Source organism: Parasteatoda tepidariorum, chromosome 11, assembly GCF_982258835.1.
Source record: "Parasteatoda tepidariorum strain Cologne lab strain chromosome 11, Ptep-v5.0, whole genome shotgun sequence".
NCBI lineage: Eukaryota > Metazoa > Arthropoda > Arachnida > Araneae > Theridiidae > Parasteatoda > Parasteatoda tepidariorum.
Genome location: NC_141765.1, coordinates 46,515,077 through 46,539,275, shown reverse-complemented (window position 1 = coordinate 46,539,275; position 24,199 = coordinate 46,515,077). Strand labels below are relative to the sequence as shown.

The window sequence follows — 24,199 nt, the reverse complement described above, 5'->3', positions numbered from 1 at the left end:
TTCTCATTTGGCTTTTTCACGGTTATTACTACCCAATATTTTTGTGTAATATCATTAAGATGTAATATAAACAAGAAATTTAAATTGCACATTGAAATTACTTTTTGGCACCCTTTATTAACGTTAAATTTACGTTGCATTTTGATAGGGTTTTTTTTTGGTAGTTATTGCTGTTGATTTTCACATTGTATTTTTAAAATCCCTATGTAATTATGATACAGGAAATATTAATTGTTCACATGAGTATTCAATTTTAACATGATAATTCTATTGTTTTTCTATCAAATTTCGGCAGACATCACATCTTATTTTTACACATTTTTAAAAATATCGATATTTTTAATACAAACTTTTCTTATTTGTTACTTTATGTACTCAATAAATAAGAAAATCATTTGCAAAAGAAATTGGCAGTTCATATTGTCATCTTGTAATCTGTTAAAGATTTTTATAGAGTGATCATGCATCGCTAATGAATATAAAGAATGTTTTTTCTTTTAATTTGAAAAGTTAAATTAATAGAATTTAACCTCAATAATGTGAACCTCATCAAAGGGACTACTATTTACTATTTATGTTATCTAAAATCATAGTATCTAGCTAAAAAAGTATTAAATTTCCTGAGAATTCTTGAAACAGTTTGTTTTAAAAGTAATCCATGTGCTTATTAGATTAATTTTACATTGATTTAACTTAAGGATGATATTCGGATTGTGGAATACCAGGATATAATGACTACTTTTCCAGTTTTGCGAATCGATTTTCTTTTTTCACAATAATATGCAAAGAACTAGTACACTAATACATGTTACTTATTTCTTTCTTGAAGTTTCTGAAATAAAATTATTTTTTTTTACTTTCTTCATGTGTTTTTCTTTTTAGCGTTTTTATTTATATTTATCCTACAGAAATTCGCATTACATACATGACATTGCTACCTCATGTTCTATCTACATATATATATATATATATATATTATCACTAGAGAGAAACACACATGGTTTAATTAAATAAAAGTTTTAGGTTTGTTTCTAAAACTTAGCAAATTTCCATTTTTCTTAAATTTCCAAATATATTATAGGAGATATTTAAAGAAGATACATATATATAAGGAGTAGTTGAGAGTTTTTCTTAATGCTTTGATTTTCGTACAGCGTATTCATTTGTTAAAAAAATAATAAGTGACTTTTTCATACTGCTCGTACCAGCACCATGCTTAAGGTTTTAGCTGCCCTTGACGAGATATAGGGGCATTTTAGCAGAGTTGATCAAAATCATGTTTTATTTGAAAATATATATATTAAGCTTTGGATTTTTTTATTTCAATAATATTTTGTTAAAGAGTGGAATCGGGGTCCTCTTGGTTTAGCGACAAAATTCAATTGTAAAATTTTGCTGAAACTCAGTTTCTGGTTACCATGATATTCTTTTCTTGCTGTCTCTGCTTTAATGATGTCAGCATCGGGTTACCACAATTTCTATTTACCATTATGTGATTGATTCTTGGTTTATTTTCCTGTGTATAAGCATGTTTACAAATCGCCAAATATCCGAGGAGCCACAGATTTTACACTTTAACTCAATTTTTTTTTAAATTCTTTTCTTATTTATTGATTAAAACACTGATAAAGTCTATAAATAATACTTAATATCATTTAACAACAATACTGCAACTAAAATTTTTAACACCTACAATACTAAAAAAGTTATTATATTTAGTTATGGGAAACTAATTACTGAATAAATGAAATCAGCTACATTTTGCAATCAAACTCAAAATTTTAATGAATTTTAAAGGCAGAGAATCAATTTTTCATATGAAAAGTAAGATTATTTAGATCAGAAAGCATTTTTAAATTAAATTATTCTTAGCAGAAAAAGTTTTAAATCTTTTATTACAAGTATATACATTAATTCCGCATTTAATAAATTGTTTGTACTAAAATAAATATGTCTAAAATTAATTGGATAAAATTAAAATATATTTATTGATATTGAAACAGTAAATAATTTTACATACTTCAACGAGCCATGAGAAATTCAATTTTTGAAGCATTTCCTAAGAAAAGGATATTTTCTTAAGAAAATATTAAAATTATTTTTAGTGGAGTGGTTTATTTATAATTAAAGTTTACACCCACAAGTCAGCAACCAGTCAAACGATTATTTCGACAAAAAAATTTAGTCTGTGGCAACAAAACCGTGATTCATTTACCCATCATGCAATGCCATACATAACCCTATTTTCAATGAATCAAAGAAATCTCCATGAATCAATAAAAAATGCAATTTTCAGTTAACCTGCGTTTTATATCAAAATTGCTTCGGATGTGTATTTTGATATAATCTGCATAAAATATTTTAGTGTTATCATAAACATATACCAAAAACATATACCAAAAACATATCTGAAATAATCCGTCAAATAGAAATTTATGGTCATTTTAAATTTTCTGCTTTCATATAAAAATTTGCGTCTCTCATTTTGCAATCAAAGTATGGCTTAACCACACACTCTTTTGAGATGCATGCGTCATTTTTTTAAAATGCTAATGACGGAGATAAATTTTAATATTTGTGACCACACTTATGAGAAAAGTGTAGTCAAGATTTAAGAACGTTTTCTTTCATGTGACAGTTAATAAGAAGAAACTCATTCCGTGAGTCCCCAAATGAAGTTATTAAGACATTCTGTTTACTTAGACGTGTCAGAAACTGTAAAGAAAGAACTTCTGGGAATTTACTATATAAGTTTGTTTTTAAATTGCTTCTGTATTTCGTTCTAACTTCAGTCGATTTTTCTGACAAAATGTAAATCTGTAACACATAGGTAGTATAGGAATTTAAGAAAACTGGAAGTTATTTTGAATAGATACTTTATGTAGGATTAGAAGTTTCCACGAGTAATCGTAGGAATTATGATCTCAAAATTTGTATTTTATGACATTTTGAAGCTACTTAAAATATAAAAGTAACGTTTTCTATTTAAATATAAAACTCATTATCGAACAGTATCGTGAAAATATGCCGCATTTCTGCAACTAAAAATTTTAATATTTAGGAATGTTTTTAACCACTATCTTAAAAACTCAAAATTGGCAAATTAAACTATGCAATGTTTGTTTGTATTAATCAAAAAGGGTCAAATAAATGATAATGTAAGGCAACATAAATTGTCACTAATATATCGAATCTCATTAAAACTTTAAAAAAAGCTATTTATTGTTTTATTATATCATTTTGTTTATAAACTGTAGAAGGTAGGTTAGGTAGTTGAAATTGTTTGCGCAAGAGAAAAATAAAGCTATACCACGCTCAATACTTGGTCAAAATTAAAAGTCTGTTTAAGGGTTTAGAAAGTATCCAGTGTCTTTAAAATATTCAACAAAGTTTATATGCGGATTGTCTCCAATTAAAGTCAATAATTCAGGATATTCACTGTTAAAATATCGTCGTTTCGTAATTTTAAGATTGAAACACTGAATAATCAAAACGTGCTTTATAGTTAATGGCTCAAACTGGTGCTGTTTCATTTAGTAAGAAGTGTCTACGTGTTAATCTTGTATGACCTATACGTAATTTTTTTATTAGTACTTCTATTTTTCTGACGCGATCCAGGATTTCAAAAGGAGAAATTAGCGGTTTTATTTCATGCAGTTTATTTTTTTATCTGTGTTCCATTCTGTCTGATAATTAGTATTTAAAGCATGTATTATTTCATTTCAAAAATCGCGTCTTAAAACTGGCATGTTAGGAATCTTGTGAGAGGATTTTACTGTAGAATTGGCAAATTCATTTTTGGAATTCCTACGTGACAAAGGATCTAGAAAAATAAGATTTTAAAGCTTTTATTATCTAGATCAATTTTAAATTTTAAATTACGAATTATAATTGAATGTAGATCTATAGTTGGGTTTTGCATAGCTGCTAAGCAATTCTTAGATTCTGAATAAATTGTTCAAATTTTATATTTCTGAGTAGAAAAATATTCAAGAGTTAAACAGATGGCATGGCATTCAGAAGTTAAAACTAAACTTGCAAGGTGAAACTTCTCTGAAATAACTGCATCTGGTGAAACGAAGACAAATGTCACATGATCTTTCTCTTTTCGAGCCGTCGGTGAATATGGGATTAAAATTCGTATGTAAAGCAAGATGCTCGTCTTTTTTGGGTATTGGATAAAGAATATTTGCTATGATTGAATACCAAAGATATCAATGATATGAAGCGGAATAGTGGAAATGGAACAGATGATAAAATAATAATGTCTTAATAAAACACATCTTAATAAAATATTAATGTCTAAAAGTCGGAATTGAGGTTGGTCCATTCTTAAAAAGCGTTTCGTAATCAGGGGATAAAATTTTTAAGTTTGATGGATGAAGGGAATGACTTTTTATGTGAAAGTAATAACTAAGTACCAATTTATTTCTTCACTCTCGTAGAGGTGGCTCTTGATGTAGGACATACAGACTTTTGATAGCCGACGTTTCAGAGGTGTCAGTTGCAATTTTAAGAGCCTCATTGTGAATAGAATCTAGATATCGTAGTACAGATTTACGAGCTGACGTATATATAACTGATTAATAATCTATTTTTGAACGAATTATGGTATGGTAAATTTTTAGAATCGAGGAAGTATCTACTCTCCAAGAGGTATTTAATAAAACTTTAAGTAAATTTATTTTGCTACTGCAATTTTTTCTTAAATATTTAATTAAATGTAGAAAATTCAACTTTGACTAAACTTTCACTAAAATGAGACCAAGGAATTTACCATCAATTTGTACGGGTATATGGAAATTAAGATAGGAGTCAGGATCTGGATGAAAATATTGTTTTCTACAAAAATGTACGCATCATGTTTTAGCTTCAGAAAATCTGAAATTGTTAATGTTTGCAAAGTCAAGTATTTTATTGATTGCCTGTTGTAATTGTCTCTCGATAGTTCTCTTGTGTGTGGCCTTATAAGTTAACCAAAAATCATCAACAAATAATTCCCCGTTGACTGTGATAGGTAAAACAGTTAAAAGCTGTTCAATTTTAATTTAAAATAAAGAGACACTTCTAACGCTCCCCTGGAGAGCTTTCTCTTGTTGGTTAAAATCACCGAATAAAATTTTATTCAATCTAACTTTAAATGTTCGATCAGTTAAAAAGTTTGCTATAAAGTAAAACATATTTCTAGTAATATTATACACCAATAAGTCTTTTCAAATTCCAAAATGCCATGCCGGTCATAAGCTTTCTATAAATCAAAAAAGACAGCAACCAGGTGTTTTTTGAAAAAATCCTCTTTTATATCTGTTTCTAAGTTTAAAATGTTATCTAGTGTGGAGCAGCATTTCCAAAATCCACTTTGTCTGTCTGATAAAATGTTACGGCTCTCAAGCTCATGAACCAATCTGGCCTTTATTATTTTTTCTTATAATTTACATAAGCAACTTGTGAGTGTTATTAGTCTATATTTAGAAGGACGTTTCAGATTTTTGCCAAGTTTAGGTACGACAATCACATAGGATTTTCACCAATCCAATAAGTATACTCTCTCCCTCCAAATTTTATCACACAGTTTTAGAATAATTAAAAGGTTTTTCAGCATGCTATAGCGGATATTTTTTGTTCCTGGTGAAGTTAGTTTACAATGTTTAATAGCAGATTTTGCCTCAATTAGTGTGATAGTTGTCATATGGCTGTAACGGGCATTTTAATGGTCTTTTTTTATTCTAGATTTGAATTGCTGAAAGGATGGAGAAAAGTTTTTTTTTCACTGGATACGCTTGAGAAATATTCAGCTACACAGCTGACTGTTTCTTTAATTTCAATGATTTCTTATTGTTTATTTCAAGATGACTAATAGAGGATGTACTGTTGTTGCCGGATATTGATCAAATTTTCTTCCAGATTTCCTTGGATGGGGTTAGTTAGGTTATTTTGCCGATATAGTGACTCTAGGAGTTTCTTTAGCTTTGTAGTCGAGTTATCCATTTATGATAAACTTGGTCAGAATTAAAATTAAAGGCAAACAAAATAGTATAACATTCATCGGTAAAACTTGAAGATTTCTCAGATACAGTACAACTATCCGAAACAACACCACAACCAGCACGACTGTCGTGTTTCGACCCGTTAGTAAAAATTGGTTTAAAATCAAGTTACTGATGACGATGTTCTTCAAAGTTTTGAATTAAAGCGCTGAGCTCGTGTCAGATTGTTTTTTAATCATTAAAAATGTCTATCACACAAATTGGAAGATCGACTCAAGGTGGTATAGTCTCTGCGATAGTAAAAAATTCTACGTTAGAAATGTTAAGGTCATTTAAAATATCGATGATTTTAATACCAAATGAAGTGATGAAAGATGGGCCTGAGGAGAAATGAGTGATATATTGTAGCCCAATGATACTTGATTGTAACGGATGTTGTGTAACCGATTTAATTTTTAAATAATAATCCAAACAAAGCTCAAAGCAGTGAAACTGAAGAGATAGTTCAGAACAGAACACATAAAGACTCTCAGCTGGCGATGTTTTAAATGCAACCAATGATATTCTTAGACCTTGATGATGGATTGTGTAGAGATATTTTAAAACAGATGAAAGAGTTGGTGAATCTACGAGAATACCATAGTCAAATTTAGAACGTATAACTGTGCGATATATTTTTAACATTGAGTTCATATCAGCCCCCCACGAACAGTTTGTGAGGATCTTGAGAATGTTTAATGACTATGAGCATTTTTTCCTTAAGTAACTTACGTGGGTGTTAATGTCAGTTTCGAATCAAAAATTATGTCCTATAGCTTTGTTTCGCCAATAGCCGCATTAGAATTCTTATTTAGTGTGATTTCGGGATTCGGATGAAAACTGCGTCTGCTGCAAAATTGTTCACAGTGAGTTTTTTGAGGTGAGAAGGTGAAACCAATTTCATTTTCCCATCTAAACATTTTGTTTACAGCAAGTTGAATGTGTCGTTCAATAATTGCCATGTTTGTAGATCAGCATGAAATCCGAACGTCATCAGCAAATAATTTACCATGTATTGTTACAGGAAGCTGAAATAAAATAACATTTATTTTCAATATGATACGCGTCACACTTAAAACACTTTCCTAAGGAACACCCTGTTCTTGAGAGAAAACAACAGATAAAACGGAATTGTTTTTCACTCTAAAATTTCTCTTAGATAAAATGCTTTCGATAAAATAAAACATATTACCGCCAATACAACCGCCAATTTTTGATACGTTATCTCCAGGAAAAAGGTAGATACAGCAATTAAGAGAAACTGAAGAGATAATTGAACGACAACTGCTTGCAAGTTAGTAATAAGCGAGATTGTAACAGATAAATATATTATAGAAGTCATAATCATGACTCTACTACAAGCTTTATTATTATTGATATTATCTTTTCTAGTTATATTTTTGTTATGGAGTTTAATTGTTTGAGTTGATTTTAACGAGGTAGCTTGGAGTCAAATGCAACAAGGGGAAAATTTATTTATGTTATCAATGATGTCAGGTTTTGTAGTATTATAGCTTCTGCAATTTCAGAATATTATTTTAGCCATTTATTATCTTTTATACTTTAGTTTATTTTTTGGGCAAAGATTTGGTGAAGCCTCCAACCCATCGTCAGTTTGCATTTGTTGGTAAAGCAGTTTGAGTAATTTTCATCCATGCTCATTGTATCAGATTGCGAATGTTCTTTATTTTTTTAATCTCTTAAACTTGTCGTTATGCTACTTATTTTGTCCACTTTTTGGTATATATTTATGTTTGCTGACTAAAGGAGATTGTGTTACTTTTTGTTGTGACTTGTTTATTCATTGTAGCGTCAATTTCTCGTATTTTTAGTTTTCTGAGGTGCTTTTTACAGGTTAACGAGATGCAGATTTATTAGGATTTTGAGTTTGTTGAGATTGGGAGGATATTGTTTTGTTTACTGTTTGTCTGGGAAATAATGCTTTTAGCTTAGCATTCTGTGTTTCCAATTCTCTAATATATTGACAGCCTACTAATTTAGTATGTTTGGTATTTGATATTGGATTCATTACTACTGCATCATACGAAACATGTGGTCTTGGTTGTGAGTTCAGGTTCAGCTTCAGAGTAGAAGAGATACTGTCTTCTATGTTTAAGATTTGTTTTCGTTATTTCCATTTTCTGCATCTTCTGGAATTAGCAAAATATACTTCATTACAATTGGCACATTTTTTAGGGGATGAGCAGGATTTTAAAGAATACCCAGCTTGGCCCCAGCAGGTTTCTTTCCATCTGCAATTGTTGATTGAACTGTAAAACTTCTGGCATTTGAAACATCGTAAAGGATTTGAAATATATGGAGGGACTTCACAACTTCGGTATCCAGCTTTAATATCAATAAGTAGAACAGTAGTGGTGAAAGTTAAAATTATATGTTGTGTAGTAAAATTATCTGAACCTTTCTTGATTGTTATGAGGCCGTGCATCTGTAACACCTTTAACAGAGAGATATTCTATTATTTCAGAAATGGGTAGTGGTTGCAATGCTTTTTCTGAAATGACGCCTTTAGATACATTTAATGCGCTTTGTGGAGTAACTGTAATTTCAGGGTTCAATTTTAGGAGTGAAGTTGTTTGCTGAGTAGAACTTGTTTTGACTATTAAGTCTCCTAATGGTATCTGTTTGACACTTTTTGGGTTACCAATGTGTGTTTCAAGTGATTTTTTTACTAGAAATGTTGACATAGAAGAGAGAGTGTCTTCTCTATGGAATTTAATATCAGAAATTTAGCTTTAGTTGGATCATAATTTATGCATTTAGCAAGATTGAAACTAGGTAAAGGGTTTAATCCACTTTTGTTTCTGTGTCCAGAACTAAACACCAGTTTATTTTTAGTCATAGAAAAATAAACTAACTTCCACTATCAGCTGTTCTACCCACCTCGCTATTCAACTTAGGGGATGCAAGCAACAGATAGGAATCCGTTACTTAACACCAATACTGACCAATAGCCCGAATCTCACCCCTAAAGTAGCCTCCACCCTTAACGATGTGCCCAGTAAGTGACCCCGGGCTTGACCTTAGCCAATAGATGACATTCGTGACTAGCTGATTGTTGCATACAGGCCAACATGCGCCCCCCGTTTACCTGAAGCACGGCAAAAATAGTGTGTTGGAGTACCAGGATGCCTCTCAACTTCTAGGATACCTTTTTCCCGGGCCATGCGTCTCTAAGCACGATAATGACGCGGGCGGTTTCTTCCAATCAGGGTCTGATACAACTAGGTAGTAATCGATCTAAGACAAAAAGGCCCTTACCAGTAAACTTGGCAACCACGACAAGGGAGAAATGTTTTTTATAACGAATAAGAAAGTGAAACAAAATATCTTATGAAACGCAACACAAAATAAGAGATATTCAAAACTCTGAAACCCATATTCTGTAAGTGATAAACAGAGTTTTAAAGGAAATGAAATAATGTTAGCTCGCTAGATTAATTGAAATTAAAAAGTTAAAGTCAGAAACTCAAAGCAGGACCGTCGGAAGACAGAAAGAGAAAAATGCTCAAGTCCGCTCGGGGCCCCGGGTGAGCCGTGCTTGTCACACAAGAATGTGCCCCTGGAGGTTATAATTAACGTAATGATGTGCTATAACTTTATTTAAAAATACATCAATCGGATAAATTAACAATACGGAAATCATATTGCTTTCCATAATTCAATAAACTCGCTTAACTTAGTTTCCCGTTTAATTTGGTACACATTTTATTGTTTCAAAGTCACAATGCGAATTTTCGCCACATTCTACTAGAGGAGGCACTCCTATCTCAAGTAGAGCTCCACATGAGGCACCGTTCTCTGAAAAACAATTAAGATTATTTTCATTTAAAAATTGAAACAAATACAGTAATATACACTAATTGAACTTCTACTACTACACTAATTGAACAGAAACACTAATGGAACTTCATTATTTTCTTGGTTAACCTTCATATGTTGTAATAGTTTTAAATATTTCGTACTTAATTAAATTTTCACAATAATTACATGAAATATTCTATACTCTATCTTGCATAATATATTACATTGCTTTTCAATTTTTATCCAATCCTTAAAATCTACTCATAGATTTTCAATTGCATGTAAGTCTAGAGATTAAGACAATTATAAATAATTTTATTAGCACTTAATTGTCTTATATCGTATACAATATTTCAAATACCTAATTTTTGAGCAAAGATACACTCAGGCAATTTTGACAATCATGAAGGTTAAAACTCCACAATGACTCTAACGCCATGATGAGGTCATCATTGTGGTCACCATTGCGCTACGATCATTCTTACTTTCTAGCAAGTAGACACTCATCGACCTGAAACTAGAACTATTGCAAGCCGTCCCTGGGGAGAAAACCTCGATACTTAACAATTACGACTCAGTGACTTATTGACCTCTGTGGCATCGCTGCTGATTTTTAAGCACTTAAGCTTTCATTACAGAATTCACTAACAAATTGTTAATCGTATATTCCATAAATGACTCATAGTTTACCTGATCCGGAGGCCAATGTTTCAGAATTGATTATAAAACAGCTAAAAATATTTTATTTTCCTACATCAGAAATAAAACAATTTCGTAATAAAAAGTCTTCATTTTACGAAATTTTAAAAATCTTTAATGTTTTCCAGTGTTTAATCTTTAGTAATATTTAAGGTTTTTGTAACAATTTAATATGTGCAATAATTTTATCTGAGTTTTAAACGCACATTTTTCCTTTTGTTTACTCGACATGAAAAGATCATTTTAAGCTTGTTAGAATTAATTTTTGTTTGACGAGCGTAATACGTAAGATAATGACGAATATGTTTCTTTCTAAGGACAAAAACATTATTAAACCAATTAGAGAAATATGCTTTGGAATTTTATATATCACCAAAGCCTATCAAATTGAGTGAAGAATATGGTAGATCAGTATGGTTATTTGTAGTGACTTTTGCGAGCAGATGTATTGGAAGAGTTAATAAGCGTTGGTGTCTAAGAATAGACACAGAACAGCAAAAGTGTTAAGTAACCTTCGCTTCCTAAAACACATAATTCAAAAATGGCTATAATTTTAAAATGGCTGGTATGCTACAAAGTATAGTACAGCCACCCTAATAAAATAATTGAGGACGAAACCATAGTAGTTCATTAGTAAAACATGAGTTATGTGGAAACGAGTCTTATGGCTATATCACACGAGAGAAAATATGTGCAACTGCAAGTGTAACTGCAAGTGTAAGTGCAACTGTAAGTGAAATTTCTCCAAAAATTGCTCGTGTGATATAGAAATCACGGTTGCACGAAATATCTGCAACCGTTCAGGCAATTTCTTTCATGAACCAATCAGATCGTTTGCTTTTATGACGTTTCAATTTTATGTGATGACGTATACAAATGTAAATAAAAATGGCGGCGACGTTGGTGAAGAGGATGATCGGATGAAATTTTTTTATAGACGAAACGGAACAGTTTTTTAGTTTAATAATAACATTTTCTTTAAAATCAAAGTAATAAAAATACTTTCACACGATGAAATAACCATCTCAATGCAGTTGATGTACTACCATAACAGGAACCTGCACATCATTTTAGTATCGGTGAGTATAGTACACTATTTTCTAGATAAATTTTCTTTTAAAATATTTATTTATTTTAAGCTAATAAAATTAAAACTTATTGTAATTTGTTCCGATCAAAGTTTTAATTACTTTAAATAGAAATAATTTCTATTTTTATATATGTAAAGATTTATACTGGCGAAAAGCTTTACTTTGAAATATTCGCCAAGCAACTCGCCAAACTTTGTTACATTATTATAACATAAAATATAATAATGATTATATTTCTTTATTTTCAAATTTTAAACTTTATTACTGTTGATTGTAAAAGCATGTGTCCGATTATTTGAAATTTTTTTATTATTATAATTATTTGTGAATTAATTATTTTATTCTTCCCTAAGAATTCTTTTAATTTTTGAAAATCTAAAATGCAAATTTCCAATCTCCTTGTCTGTTTCTACATTCATCCCCTCAATTCTTTTTTTTTATGTGTGTATGATGATTTACTAATGATACTTTACTTTTTATTTATACTTCACATTTATATTTTGATACTTAGCTTTTCTACAATGACAGTAAGTATGTAAGTGTACCTTACTAATTTTTCAATATACATAAATTTTTAATAGTCTTCGATCATAAATACAATCTATTTTTCTTAAAACAAATTTCAATCCAAACATAAGAACTACAAAACCAAATATACCTGCCATCTTTCATTAGTGTATAGAATAATCTTAGAACTCTAATCAAAATATCTGTCAAACTTAAAATAAGTTTAAAGGGGATACCTAAGGACTTAAATGATTTCAAATTAATGGTATTTAATCTCTCTTATTCTAATAATGTGTTGGTAAAATTTTATCATGAAAGTGATTTCTTTCTTTTATTTCAGATATTTCGTATAATCCTGTAAGGTTTGTCTGGTGAAGAAGGAAAGAGATGCAATACTGTTTTTATGAAAGAAATTAAAAAATAAGAAATGAAAATGAATAATGTTCTAAATGTTTCACTTGACAATAAATGTTTTGTTTTTTAAATTGATTCTTGTATTATTTAAAATGCAAAACAAAACATGTAAAAGTCTGTAACAAAATAATATGATACATAAAAAGTATGTTCTTAATAAAATATTGTTATTTTTTTCATAGTTATAAATAAATTTTAATTTATATACTGTATATTACAATAAATTTGTCCTAAAATAAATCCTATAATTTTTAATTAAATTATCTCATATCAATGAAGAATGTTTTAAATTTTACAATAATAAATTGTAAGTATGACATTGAAAATCCTCTTATATTTAAAAAACAATTTTGGAAATTGGAAAAAATAATATTCATAAAAGTGATACTCCTGATATGCAATGTGTAAATGAATAAAATTGATGTTCCCTTAAAAACTAAACTAAACTCAGCGGCACAGCCCACAGAGGGCCAAGGCCTTCTGTGCCCATCTCAGTTTTCTTGACCTTTGGGCTCTGGGATGCAGGAGCATTTGTTCCGGTTAGGTAGTCAGCCATACGTGAAACCCCCAGTGTTTAGCTCCCAAGTATGCTTGGTACTCATTTATCGACCCACTGAAGGAATGACAGGCTGAGTCAACCTTGCTCGGCCCGACGATCGAACCAGGGACCTGTGGCACGACAGCGCGAAGAGCTACCGCTCAGCCACCGGGCGTGATGATTCCTTAATGCAATGTAAATTAATTTGATGACAATAAAATTCTGACACATTGTAGTATAGACAAGGAAAGACATTAGTAGTATAGACATTATTTATTATGTATTTTTTAAACTACATTAAAAAAATAGAATTGATTTGATAGAACTAATAGTTTTGATGTTATAAATATTTTATGAGCAAAAGGAAAGTCAAAAATTGTATATTTCATACATTAAACCCTCATTTCTTCTAAAGAATTATTTCAAAGGACTATGTTTTTTAATTAAGCTTAAAAAATTAAATTTCAAGAATTACCAACCTGGATCTATAAATGGCGGCTTGTCATCGTTACAGACTAATACTGAATCTGTAAACAGAACAGTAATGGCCATATTCTTGTTCGGCGGCATCATGGAGAACGCACGTTGTCAACTTACATTGTCATACAGTACGGTATACAGAACTGACAGAGAGTATACTGGATAGGAGTTATTGGATACATGAGTCAATCATTTCTTTTCATTCCTGTCATTTTGACCGAAATTCGTAACATTTAAAACTTAAGACCTGTGGCTCACCCCTGGCTATTCGGAGATCACTAATGTTATTTTTTAGCAAGATAATGAAATGTATATATTTCCTACTGCATACTCCTTGTCTTAAGGGATAATTGCTGTTATTTCTATCTGATATTGTTTCTGGTACTAATTTCACTGTATCTATGCAGCATCATTTTCTGTAAATTTAATCGCTTACTCTTTCTACTATACTTTATATGTCCAATAAATACCACTCTGCTGTTTATATTCGTTATTAGGTTAGCAATTTCAGCTGTGAGTTGTGTATATTTTGTGGAATATTGCGACTAAATCAAGTGGTAAAAATCTAAATTCTTTACTGCAGTGCATTAAACAGAAAAGGCTTATTTACAATTAAGTGTTCGTTGTCATACATATATTTTCAATGCGCAATTGGTCTATGGTCATTTATGCTTTTCTATAGCAATTTAATAGTGGTAACAACCACGTTATATTTATTTTAAAATTAACTTGTGTAGTTTTCTGTTGAATTTACCCTCTCCATGCTTCAAATTCATGAATTTTTGATGCTATGTTTTTAGTTCGGCGATATAATCTATCGTAAAGCATAACTGAATCCATTCTTATTTTAACATATTACATACCCTCCAACTGCTACGGAATTTCCTTAGTTTCAGAAATCTTCTTTTCAGACGGTAACAAAATTAATGTCTTAATATTTAAAAAAAATTAATTTTAGCGTAAATTGTCCACTATTACTTATAAAAGTGCAGGCCATATGGCTGGATTCTTAAGTTCTGATAAAAGTTTTATGAGAGATCCATTTGCTTTAAAAATTTCTACTTTGGTTCGCTACCACTAGAAAGAATTATTTTCAAAATCCTCATAAGTTGGAGGGTATGCATATTATAATCTAAATATCATACCTGCCAACTTTTAATCCCTTCCATTATTATTTTTCCCAGTGGTATTAAAATGGAATTAAAACTTCAATTTTAAGCAAACAGATGCGTTGTATTTGAGAAAACTTAAGTTGACAACCATGACAGTAACGCATAGTAATATATGTGCTTAATTTTTGTAAGAATAGTGGTGATCAATATCATTTAAAAATTAAGATTATAAAAGAAAAAAATAGTATATAATTACTACCACTTTATATATGAAAATAAAATCTTCCGGAAAATTCGGAAGAGTTGGCAGGTACGAAATATCTGTGTTAGTTTGCAGTTTTGGCGAAAGAGTCAAAACTCTCAATATCACATCATTAATTTGGTATAAATTACAGATTCCTATAGTACATAAACAAGTTCCAACAAATTTAGTGCTAATAAATAAATTTTTATATTTATACTAATCGAATTATCGATTGATTGATTGATTGATTGATGTAAATTTTTGGCGCAAGAGCCATGGTTTGGCTATACCGCGCCCAAACCTAGGTAAAAATTACTGTAGCTTTGTTAAAATCAGAACAATTAGGCTGAAAAGAGCAACTTGTTCAAAATTAAAACTAATTTAAAATGTGTCAACTAGGTTATATCTAGAACTAAATCAAATTGTAAAATCCGATATGTTTGATGTACAGAATTAAATTAGGATGAGGTGTGTCTCCAAGTAAAAATGATAAAGTCGGAAAGTCACAGTTAAAGTACTGTCATATTTTAGATTTAAATTTCATACACTGGGTCAGAAAATGTTTTACTGTAAGAGACTCTTTGCAAAAATTGCATTGTGGAGGTGCTTCATTTAAAATTAAATATTTGTGTGTCAAGCGGGTGTGCCCAATCCGTAGTCTGTTGATAAGTACCTGGGTTTTTCTGTTGTAGTTAGTCAGTGGTGCAAATGGTTTAATATCTGATTTGATCTCATGTAATTTGTTGTTTATTTCATTATCCCAGTTGGTCTGTCTGAGTTGGGTAAGAGTGTCTGCCACTAAATTTCGAATGTCAGGTAAACAGTGTGGTTTATTTGTAAGATTGTGTGTTGACTTGGCTATTGAATCAGCTTTTTCATTACCTGGAATGCCTACATGTCCCGGGATCCAAACAAATATTATTTCAAAGCTATTGTTACTGAGGCTTAAATATGTATTTATTATATGATGTATGATAAAGTGAGGTTTATTGTCAAGATTCTTAAGTGCATCGATGCAACTTTTAGAATCAGAGAAAATCAACCATTTTTTGTACAGTTGCCTAGAAATAAACTGAAGAGCAAGCAAAATAGCGTTGCATTCAGAAGAAAAAACGGAAAAGGCGGAATGTAGCTTCTCTGAAATTACCTCTGAGTCACACACAACCGCGCTGGCAGCATGATTATCAAATTTAGAGCCATCAGTATAAATTGTACGAAAGTCATTAAAATGCTGTAAGAAAGCATAAAATATTTGTTGATATATAACTGGAGACGTTTCGTCCTTAGTCAAACCTTCAAAAATATCGAAAATTTTAACTTTGATGTTATTCCAAGAAGGAATAAGTTCTGCAATCTCTAAAACATTAAAATCTTCTAAATATAAATCAGTCAAGAGTTTTTTGATCCTTAATCCAAAAGTAGGAATTAAGGCAGGTCGGTTGCTAAAATGCGTAGAACATGATGGTGTTAAAACATGAGAGTACAATGGATGTGAAGGATGACATTTTATATGAAAGTAAAAGTTCAGAGACAGTTTATTTCGCCTCGAACTAAGAGAAGGTTCGTTATACAATGCATATAAGCTACTAATAGGTGATGTGCGAAAAGCTCCTGTGGCAATTCTGAGTCCCTGATGACGGATGGTGTCCAAATACCTTAAAACAGACTTTCTAGCTGATCCATAAACAGTAGCCGCATAATCAAGTTTAGAACGGATTAAAGCGTTATGTATTCTAATCATGGATTGAGTATCTGCCCCCCATGATGTATTTGCAAGTACTTTTAAGATGTTTAATTTTGCATAACAGGATTTTCGTATGTTTTGTATGTGAGCTGAAAATGTTAATTTAGAATCTAGTGTTACACCCAAGAATCTCGTTTCTTGAACAATAGGAATTTGTGCATGATTAATGTATAATTCTGGATCAGGGTGAATTCCTCTCTTTCGGCAAAAATGAATGCATGATGTTTTAGAAGATGAAAAGGTAAAACCATTGAGTTCAGCCCATTGTATAATTTTGTTTATCGAAAGTTGTAGTTGCCTCTCAATTGTGCGCATGCATGAAGCTCTACAAGTTAAACGGAAGTCATCTACAAATAACTCTCCATTGACTGTATTTGGTAGAATAGATAAAAGCTCGTTTATTTTGATGAGGAACAGCGTTACGCTAATAACGCTTCCTTGTGGAACTCCTTCAAGCTGGTTAAAATTATCGGATAAAATTGAATTGATACGTACCTGAAAAGTCCTGTCAGCTAAAAAGTTCTTGATGAAATGAAACATGTTTCCTGAAATATTATATTTGATCAAGTCCATTAGAATACCATGTCGCCAAGTTCTGTCATACGCTTTCTCAAGGTCAAACAACACTGTTATGAGGTGTTGTTTTTTGAGGAAAGCTAATCGTATTTCAGTTTCGAGGTTTTGTATATTGTCGATAGTTGATCGGCATTTTCTAAAGCCACTCTGTTTATTATGATAAATATTTTGGATTTCCAAGAATTGTACGAGTCTATTATTAATTATTCTCTCAAGTAGTTTGCAAAGACAGCTAGTTAATGCTATTGGTCTGTAATTGGATGGGTTTTTAGTATCTTTACCAGGTTTGGGGATAGCTATTATGATAGATGTTCGCCAAGAAGATGGAAAGTCTCTCTCCAACCATATTTTGTTAAATAGTTTTAAAATTACTTGAAGATCAGAATCTGAAAGGTTTTTCAGCATATAATTATGAATATTGTCAGGTCCTGCAGTTGTAAGTCGGGATACACTGAGAGCGGATTTTAATTCAGAGAATGTTATTGGACAATTATATTCATTAAGCGGATAATTTGGTGGCTTCAAAGGTATTTTTTCGATTTTATTTTTGTGAGATTGAAATTTTGACGAATAGTTAATTGGATTTGACGAGTTGCTGAAGGTTTCGGCTAGAACATTTGCTATATTTTTAACGTCACATATTTTGTTGTTGTTTATTTCTAAATGAGGGATAGATTGATTTTGATAATGACCTGATATGGATTTAATTTTTCGCCAAACTTCACAGGATGTGGTGCTGCTATTTATGTTCGATACATATTGTATCCAAGAATTCTTTTGGCTTCTTCTCCTAATATTTCTGGCTAGGGCTCGTGATTTTTTGAAAATAATAAGATTTTCGATGGTGGGAAACCTGCGAAATGTTCTCCACGCTCTTTTCTGTGCTTTATGAGCGGAGCTGCATTCCTGGTTCCACCAAGGTTTAGGGTACCTTGGGAAATTACCAGTAGTGCGCGGTATAGATTTCTCTGCAGCAGCCAGAATAGCATTAGTAATTGATGTTGTAGCTTCGTTGACAGAGTTATTGACTAAATCATCATTTAAATTAACTGAATTTCGGAATAAGGTCCAGTTAGCACGTTCAAACTTAAATTTAGGTGATGCGGGAAGATTCCTTTGTCCAGATCCAGTAATAGATAGAAGTAAAGGGAAATGATCACTCTGACCTAAATCATCGTGAACATTTAGGTTCAGTAAGGTATAAATGTTGGGACTGCAAATAACTAAATCAATAGAATGATATGTTCTGGATGGAAAGTGGAAATGAGTTATTTCATTGCTATTCAGTAAACACAGTTGATGATCATCTATTAATTTTTCAATTTGTGAACCCCGAGCGTTAATATCTTTACTTCCCCAAATAGTATTATGACCATTAAAATCTCCCAATAAAACATAAGGTACAGGTAGCTGATTTATTAATTGATTGATTGAATGTGGGGTTTAGTGGCACAAGGTCCAAAAACGGACATACTGCGCCAAACACACGGTTTTAAAAACAGATTAAGAGGTCAAGTAAAGCACACGTATAAAATCAGATATAATGAAAATTCTAAAACAATGTTGTAAAGTTACATACATTAAAATCAATAAAACTGCATGTCAATAAAACGGTAAATTTACTAATCAAATGCAAATCAATAAAACGGTAAATTTACTAAAACACTAAATAGTATAAAACAATTATATACAACTTAAAATTCCAATAGCGCGTAAAAATGCAAAGATGTTAGGATGGTGATTTTTATCTAACAAGTCTTTTATATATAAAATCGTGCTTCCAAAGAAGGTAAGGCGTTGTTGGTTAAAACATGGGCAAGCGATTAAGACATGATGAATTGAAAGTGAAACGTTACAAGTATCGCATCGAGGAGGCGGTTCTCCGAACAGCAAGTGAAGATGAGTCAGCCGAGTATGTCCTATACGTAGACGGGTGAGCTTGACATCTGCTCCGCGCAATTGCAACACAGGCCAAGGTTCTAGCGTGGATTTAATTGTGTGCAGTTTATTTTCAATTTGTAAATCCCAGTGTTGTTGCCACAAGGACATAGTAAACTGTCGTATGTAATTCTTCATGTCAGAAATTGGGACTGATAGTGTTAATGGAGTCGTAGCAGATCGGGCAGCAGAGTCAGCCATGTCATTACCTGAAATACCAACATGGCTGGGAATCCAACAAAATAAAATGTTAAAACCACTTTTGTGAAGACTAACTAACAGATGTTTAATGATACATAAAATAGGGTGAGCTTCGTTGTTTACATGATTATTCAGCTGACGTAAAACACTTTGGCTGTCAGAGTAAATGCAAAACTTTCGTGCGGTCAGAGATGAGATAAGTCGTAGAGCTATGAGAATGGCCACAGCTTCAGCAGTAAATACAGAGCATATGGCAGGTATGATATAACTGTATGTTCGATCAGCTATAATGATTCCACATCCAACATGCCCTGGAGATTTTGACCCATCCGTAAAAACAGAAACATACTGAGAATACTCATGACGATGAGAGATGAATAGCTGAATATACACGCTAGGAGATATACTGGATTTTTTGTATGAAGCAAATGGAGAATAAAAGTGATATGATGGAATAATCCAAGGTTTGTTAAGAAAGTGATCGGTTGATTGAGATGGTGATTCGCAAAAATTGAATGTCTGAATAACTGTACGCATACGAGCATTAAAAGGAGGTGTGTATGAGGGTCGCGCATCATATAATCGTCGTAAGCTTAATGGAATAACCTCCTGTCGAAGAGGATGATATTTAGATGACATAACACGAAAGTAAAATGCAAGACAGAGCTGCATACGTCGAAAATAGAGAGATGATAAATTACATATACTATATAAACTTTCGACTGGGGACGTTCGAAATGCGCCGCTACAGATTCGCATTGCAGTATGATGCACTGTATCTAACAGCTTCAAATTTGACGCAGTTGCAGTGCCATAGACTGAACAAGCATAATCAATGCGTGATAATATCAACGCTTTGTAGATTCTAATTAGGGCGATGCGATCCGCACCCCAGAAAGTGTTTGAGAGAACACGTAGGACATTTAAAGTTTTTTCACAACGTTTTCTAAGATAACGAATATGGGGCAGGAAAGTGAGTTTGCTGTCAAGAATTACGCCTAAATATTTTGTCTCCGACACAATAGGTATATTAACGTTATGAATAGAAATAACTGGATCATTGTGTAATCTGCGCAATCGACAAAAATGTATGCAAGAACTTTTTGTGGGTGAAAGTGTGTGACCATTTTGTTCACACCATTTTGAAATCTTATTGACGGCCAGCTGAAGTTGACGCTCAATAACGCGCATATCAGAGCCAGAACATGAAACATTTAGATCGTCCACATAAAGTGAGCCAAATACATGAGGTGGTAGTATGTTTGAAATGAGTGAAACATGAGTAATAAAAAGAATGACACTTAAAACACTGCCTTGAGGAACGCCTTCGGCCTGAACGAAGAGGTCTGAAAACGTAGAACCCAATTTTACCCTAAAATACCGTTTCATCAGAAAGTTCTTCAGGAAGATGGGTAAATTTCCCCGAAGTCCCATATCGTAGAGTGTCTTAAGAATTCCGTATCGCCATGTCCGATCGTAAGCCTTCTCAATATCAAAGAAGATAGAGACAAAATGGTTACGTCGGACAAAGGCGTTACGAATTCGTGACTCTAAAGCAATAAGGTTATCAGTAGTAGATCTTCCTTTTCGAAAACCACTCTGGAACTCAGGTATATGATGGTTCTTTTCTAGGAAATATACTAAGCGGGTATTAACCATGCGCTCAAAGGTCTTTCCCAGACAGCTTGTTAAAGCTATAGGGCGATAGCTTTCCGGGTCCTTAGGATCCTTGCCTGGTTTCAATATGGGGATGACAATTGCCTCACGCCAACATGATGGATAAGTCTGTTCCGTCCATAGTCTATTAAATAGAACCAGGACGTTATCCAAAGACGTAATATCCAAATGGCGGAGCATTTGGTAAGTTATCCCATCGAGACCAGGGCTTGTGTTCGCAGCTGTTGATAAGGCCTTTTGTAGTTCCAGAAATGTAAAATTGCCATTGTATGAAGATGATCGACGAGTGTGAAAATTGATATTATGACGTTCAGCGTTGAGTTTATGGTTTTGGAAAACCGGGCTGTAACTCTCTGTACTAGAGATAGCGGCGAATGTCTCACCTAGCATGTTACATACATCAATGGGAGCAGAGAAGACTGTATCGTTCTTTTCTAATATAGGGAAATGAAATTCGCGGTATATGCCGTTTGCCTTTTTTACTCTCGACCAAACTTGTTTGGGAGATGTCATTGATGATATAGATGAGACATAGCGTTTCCATGATTCTCTTTGGCTACGGCGTCGGACTTTACGAGCAAACGCTTTAGCTCTTTTAAATGCTACAAGATTGGATGTGGAAGGTGAACGACGGAAGAGGCTCCAAAGTCGTTTCTGTTCCTTGTAAGCGGTAGAACACTCTGAATTCCACCAAGGCTTACGATGACGAGGAGGAGTAGTTGAAGACTTTGGAATACTGTCTTCTGCAGCCTTTATAATTACAGAAGTAACTGTATTTACTGCGGCATTTACGTTGTTACCTGTTACCATAGCATCAGTAATCTGAGCAAGTTGAGTAAATAAGTGCCAATTAGCGCGATGATGTATGAAAACTGATGGTTTAGGACTCATGGGAACATTATTAGAATATGAAATTATGAGTGGAAAATGATCACTATTGTGAAGATCATTACTCACAGAAAAGTTTATGAAAGGCAAGAGAGATGGTGAACATAATGCTAAATCGATGGAGTGAAAGGTATGGGTCGGCATATGAAAGTAAGTCTCCTCGTCTTGGTTTAACAAACATAGATTATGGTCCTGTATAAGTTGCTCTATTTTACGTCCTCGATCATTGGAGACGGAGCTACCCCACAATTCACTATGGCCATTAAAATCCCCGAGCAAAATAAAAGGTGAAGGTAATTGTATAATCAATGAATTTAGTTCTGTTTGAGACACAGGTGTATTAGGAGGTAGATAAATTGAACAAACAGTGAGGAGTACATTAATGTGAATTTGGACAACAGTTGCTTGTAATGTAGTTGATAATAAATAATGAGTAGATGGTAATGCATTGCAGGTTAAAATTGCAACGCCGCCATGAGGATGACTTCCATCATCAAAATCATGTCGGGTGCAAGAGTAATTATGAAATTTAAAATTATGACATGACGTTAAATGAGTTTCCTGCAGAGCGAAACATGCAGGCTGATATTTATGAATAATATCCTTGATATCTGAAAGCTTATTTCTTATGCCACGACAATTCCAGGATATAAAATTAATAGACATTATGGAATGGATTGATATTTTTGTAATTTAACGCCAAGTAAAAAGATCAGTCAAGTATGAATTCATCGTCGGAAGGGTGAAGGGACAATTCTACGTCAAGATCCATCTTCTTCGGAGCACCAGAAGTTGATTGGTTGACGTACTGATTGTACTTAGGATCTTTCTTCTTCCGAGATATGCCAGGTTTTTTACTTAGGGGTATTTTTGTTGATATGAGCTGCTTGGGGAAAGGTGAGGTTTTTTCTGAGTTGTCAATTTTTGAAGTTTTTTTAGGAGGAGGAGATGTTGTTCTGTTTGATGGTGCATTAAAGTTAAATTTCGATTTTTGAGCAGTATTTTTAACCTGATGAGATGTAGAAGGCAAAGGTGGAAGGTTCGTTTGCGTACTGACAGAGCATTTGGTTACCTTTATAGCCGCAGAATAGGACACGCCTGGACGTGGGGTTCGGGCGGTTACTATTCGGCGTGCCTCATTGAAAGTCACATTCTGCAAAACTTTGACGGACTGAATTTCCTTTTCCTGTGACCATTTTGTACAATTCCTGGAGTAGGCCGCGTGGTCACCATTGCAGTTGACGCAATGGGGCGGTAACTCACAGGTTGTATCAGCATGGTCACTGCTAGAACAGCGGGCACAGATGGGCTTGCTTCGACAAGATGCCTTTGAATGTCCAAACCTTTGACATTGGAAGCATCTCAAAGGGTTTGGAACATATGGTCTAACCGGGCAGTTATACCAGGCAAGCTTGACGGCAGATGGTAAGTTTGGAGTAGCAAAGGTAAGAATGAGATGTTTTGTCGGGATAAGTTGACCATCTCGACGAATCTTTATTCTTCGAACAGCAATAACGTGTTGGTCACGCAATTCCTCTACAATATTTTCTTCGGTATCATTGATAAATTCAGACTGCGATATAACGCCTCGTGAGGTGTTTAAAGTTCTATGAGGAGTAATATTAACAGAGAACGAGCATATGTTTGTACAAGTAGACAGTGTAGTAGCTTGTTTCTCGGATGAGACTTGAACTAACAAGTCACCTGAACGTAATTTTTTAACTGAGGCTACATCTCCTAGAAGAGAAAGAAGAGCCTTATGTATCAAAAATGGAGAAACTTTACTAAATGACGTATTAGGTACTGTGGGATTTGTCAAAGCTATCATGAAGAACTGAGCGTGTTCAAATGGTACTAAAGGTGTTCCGCTGTTTTTGTATTGGTGTGCGGAACTGACCACCATTTCATTTTCAGCCATAGAAAATTAAATCAACTTTCAGCTACCAGCCGCAACACCCACCACGGAGTCCAACTAAGGGGGTGCAAATAACAAATTAGTGCTGCCACAAATCCGCTATTTAACACCGATGCTAGCCAATAGTTATACGCCCAAAAGTCACCACTTAAGCAGCCTCCACCCTTAACGAGTTGCCCAGTAAGTGACCTCGGGCTTGACCTTAGCCAACAGATGACGTTTGTGACTAGCCGATTGGTGCACACAGGCCAATGTGCACCTCCCGTTTACCTGAAGCACGGGCCAAAGCAGTGTATTGGGGTACCAAGATGCCCCTCAACTGCCAGG

General features: G+C 33.1%; 1 protein-coding gene across 2 annotated transcripts in view; it reads right to left on the bottom strand.

Annotated features, from left to right (window-relative positions):
• Positions 1-9,628: 9,628 nt before the first annotated feature.
• LOC107445719 (uncharacterized) overlaps positions 9,629-24,199 on the bottom strand; it is a 72,336-nt gene continuing 57,765 nt past the window's right edge. For both annotated transcript variants that reach the window (XM_087155388.1, XM_087155387.1), the window contains exon 3: positions 9,629-9,845. In XM_087155388.1, coding sequence (XP_087011514.1) covers positions 9,736-9,845 — 110 coding nt within the window. In that variant the 3' untranslated portion in view covers positions 9,629-9,735. The remainder of the gene's footprint in view (positions 9,846-24,199) is intronic.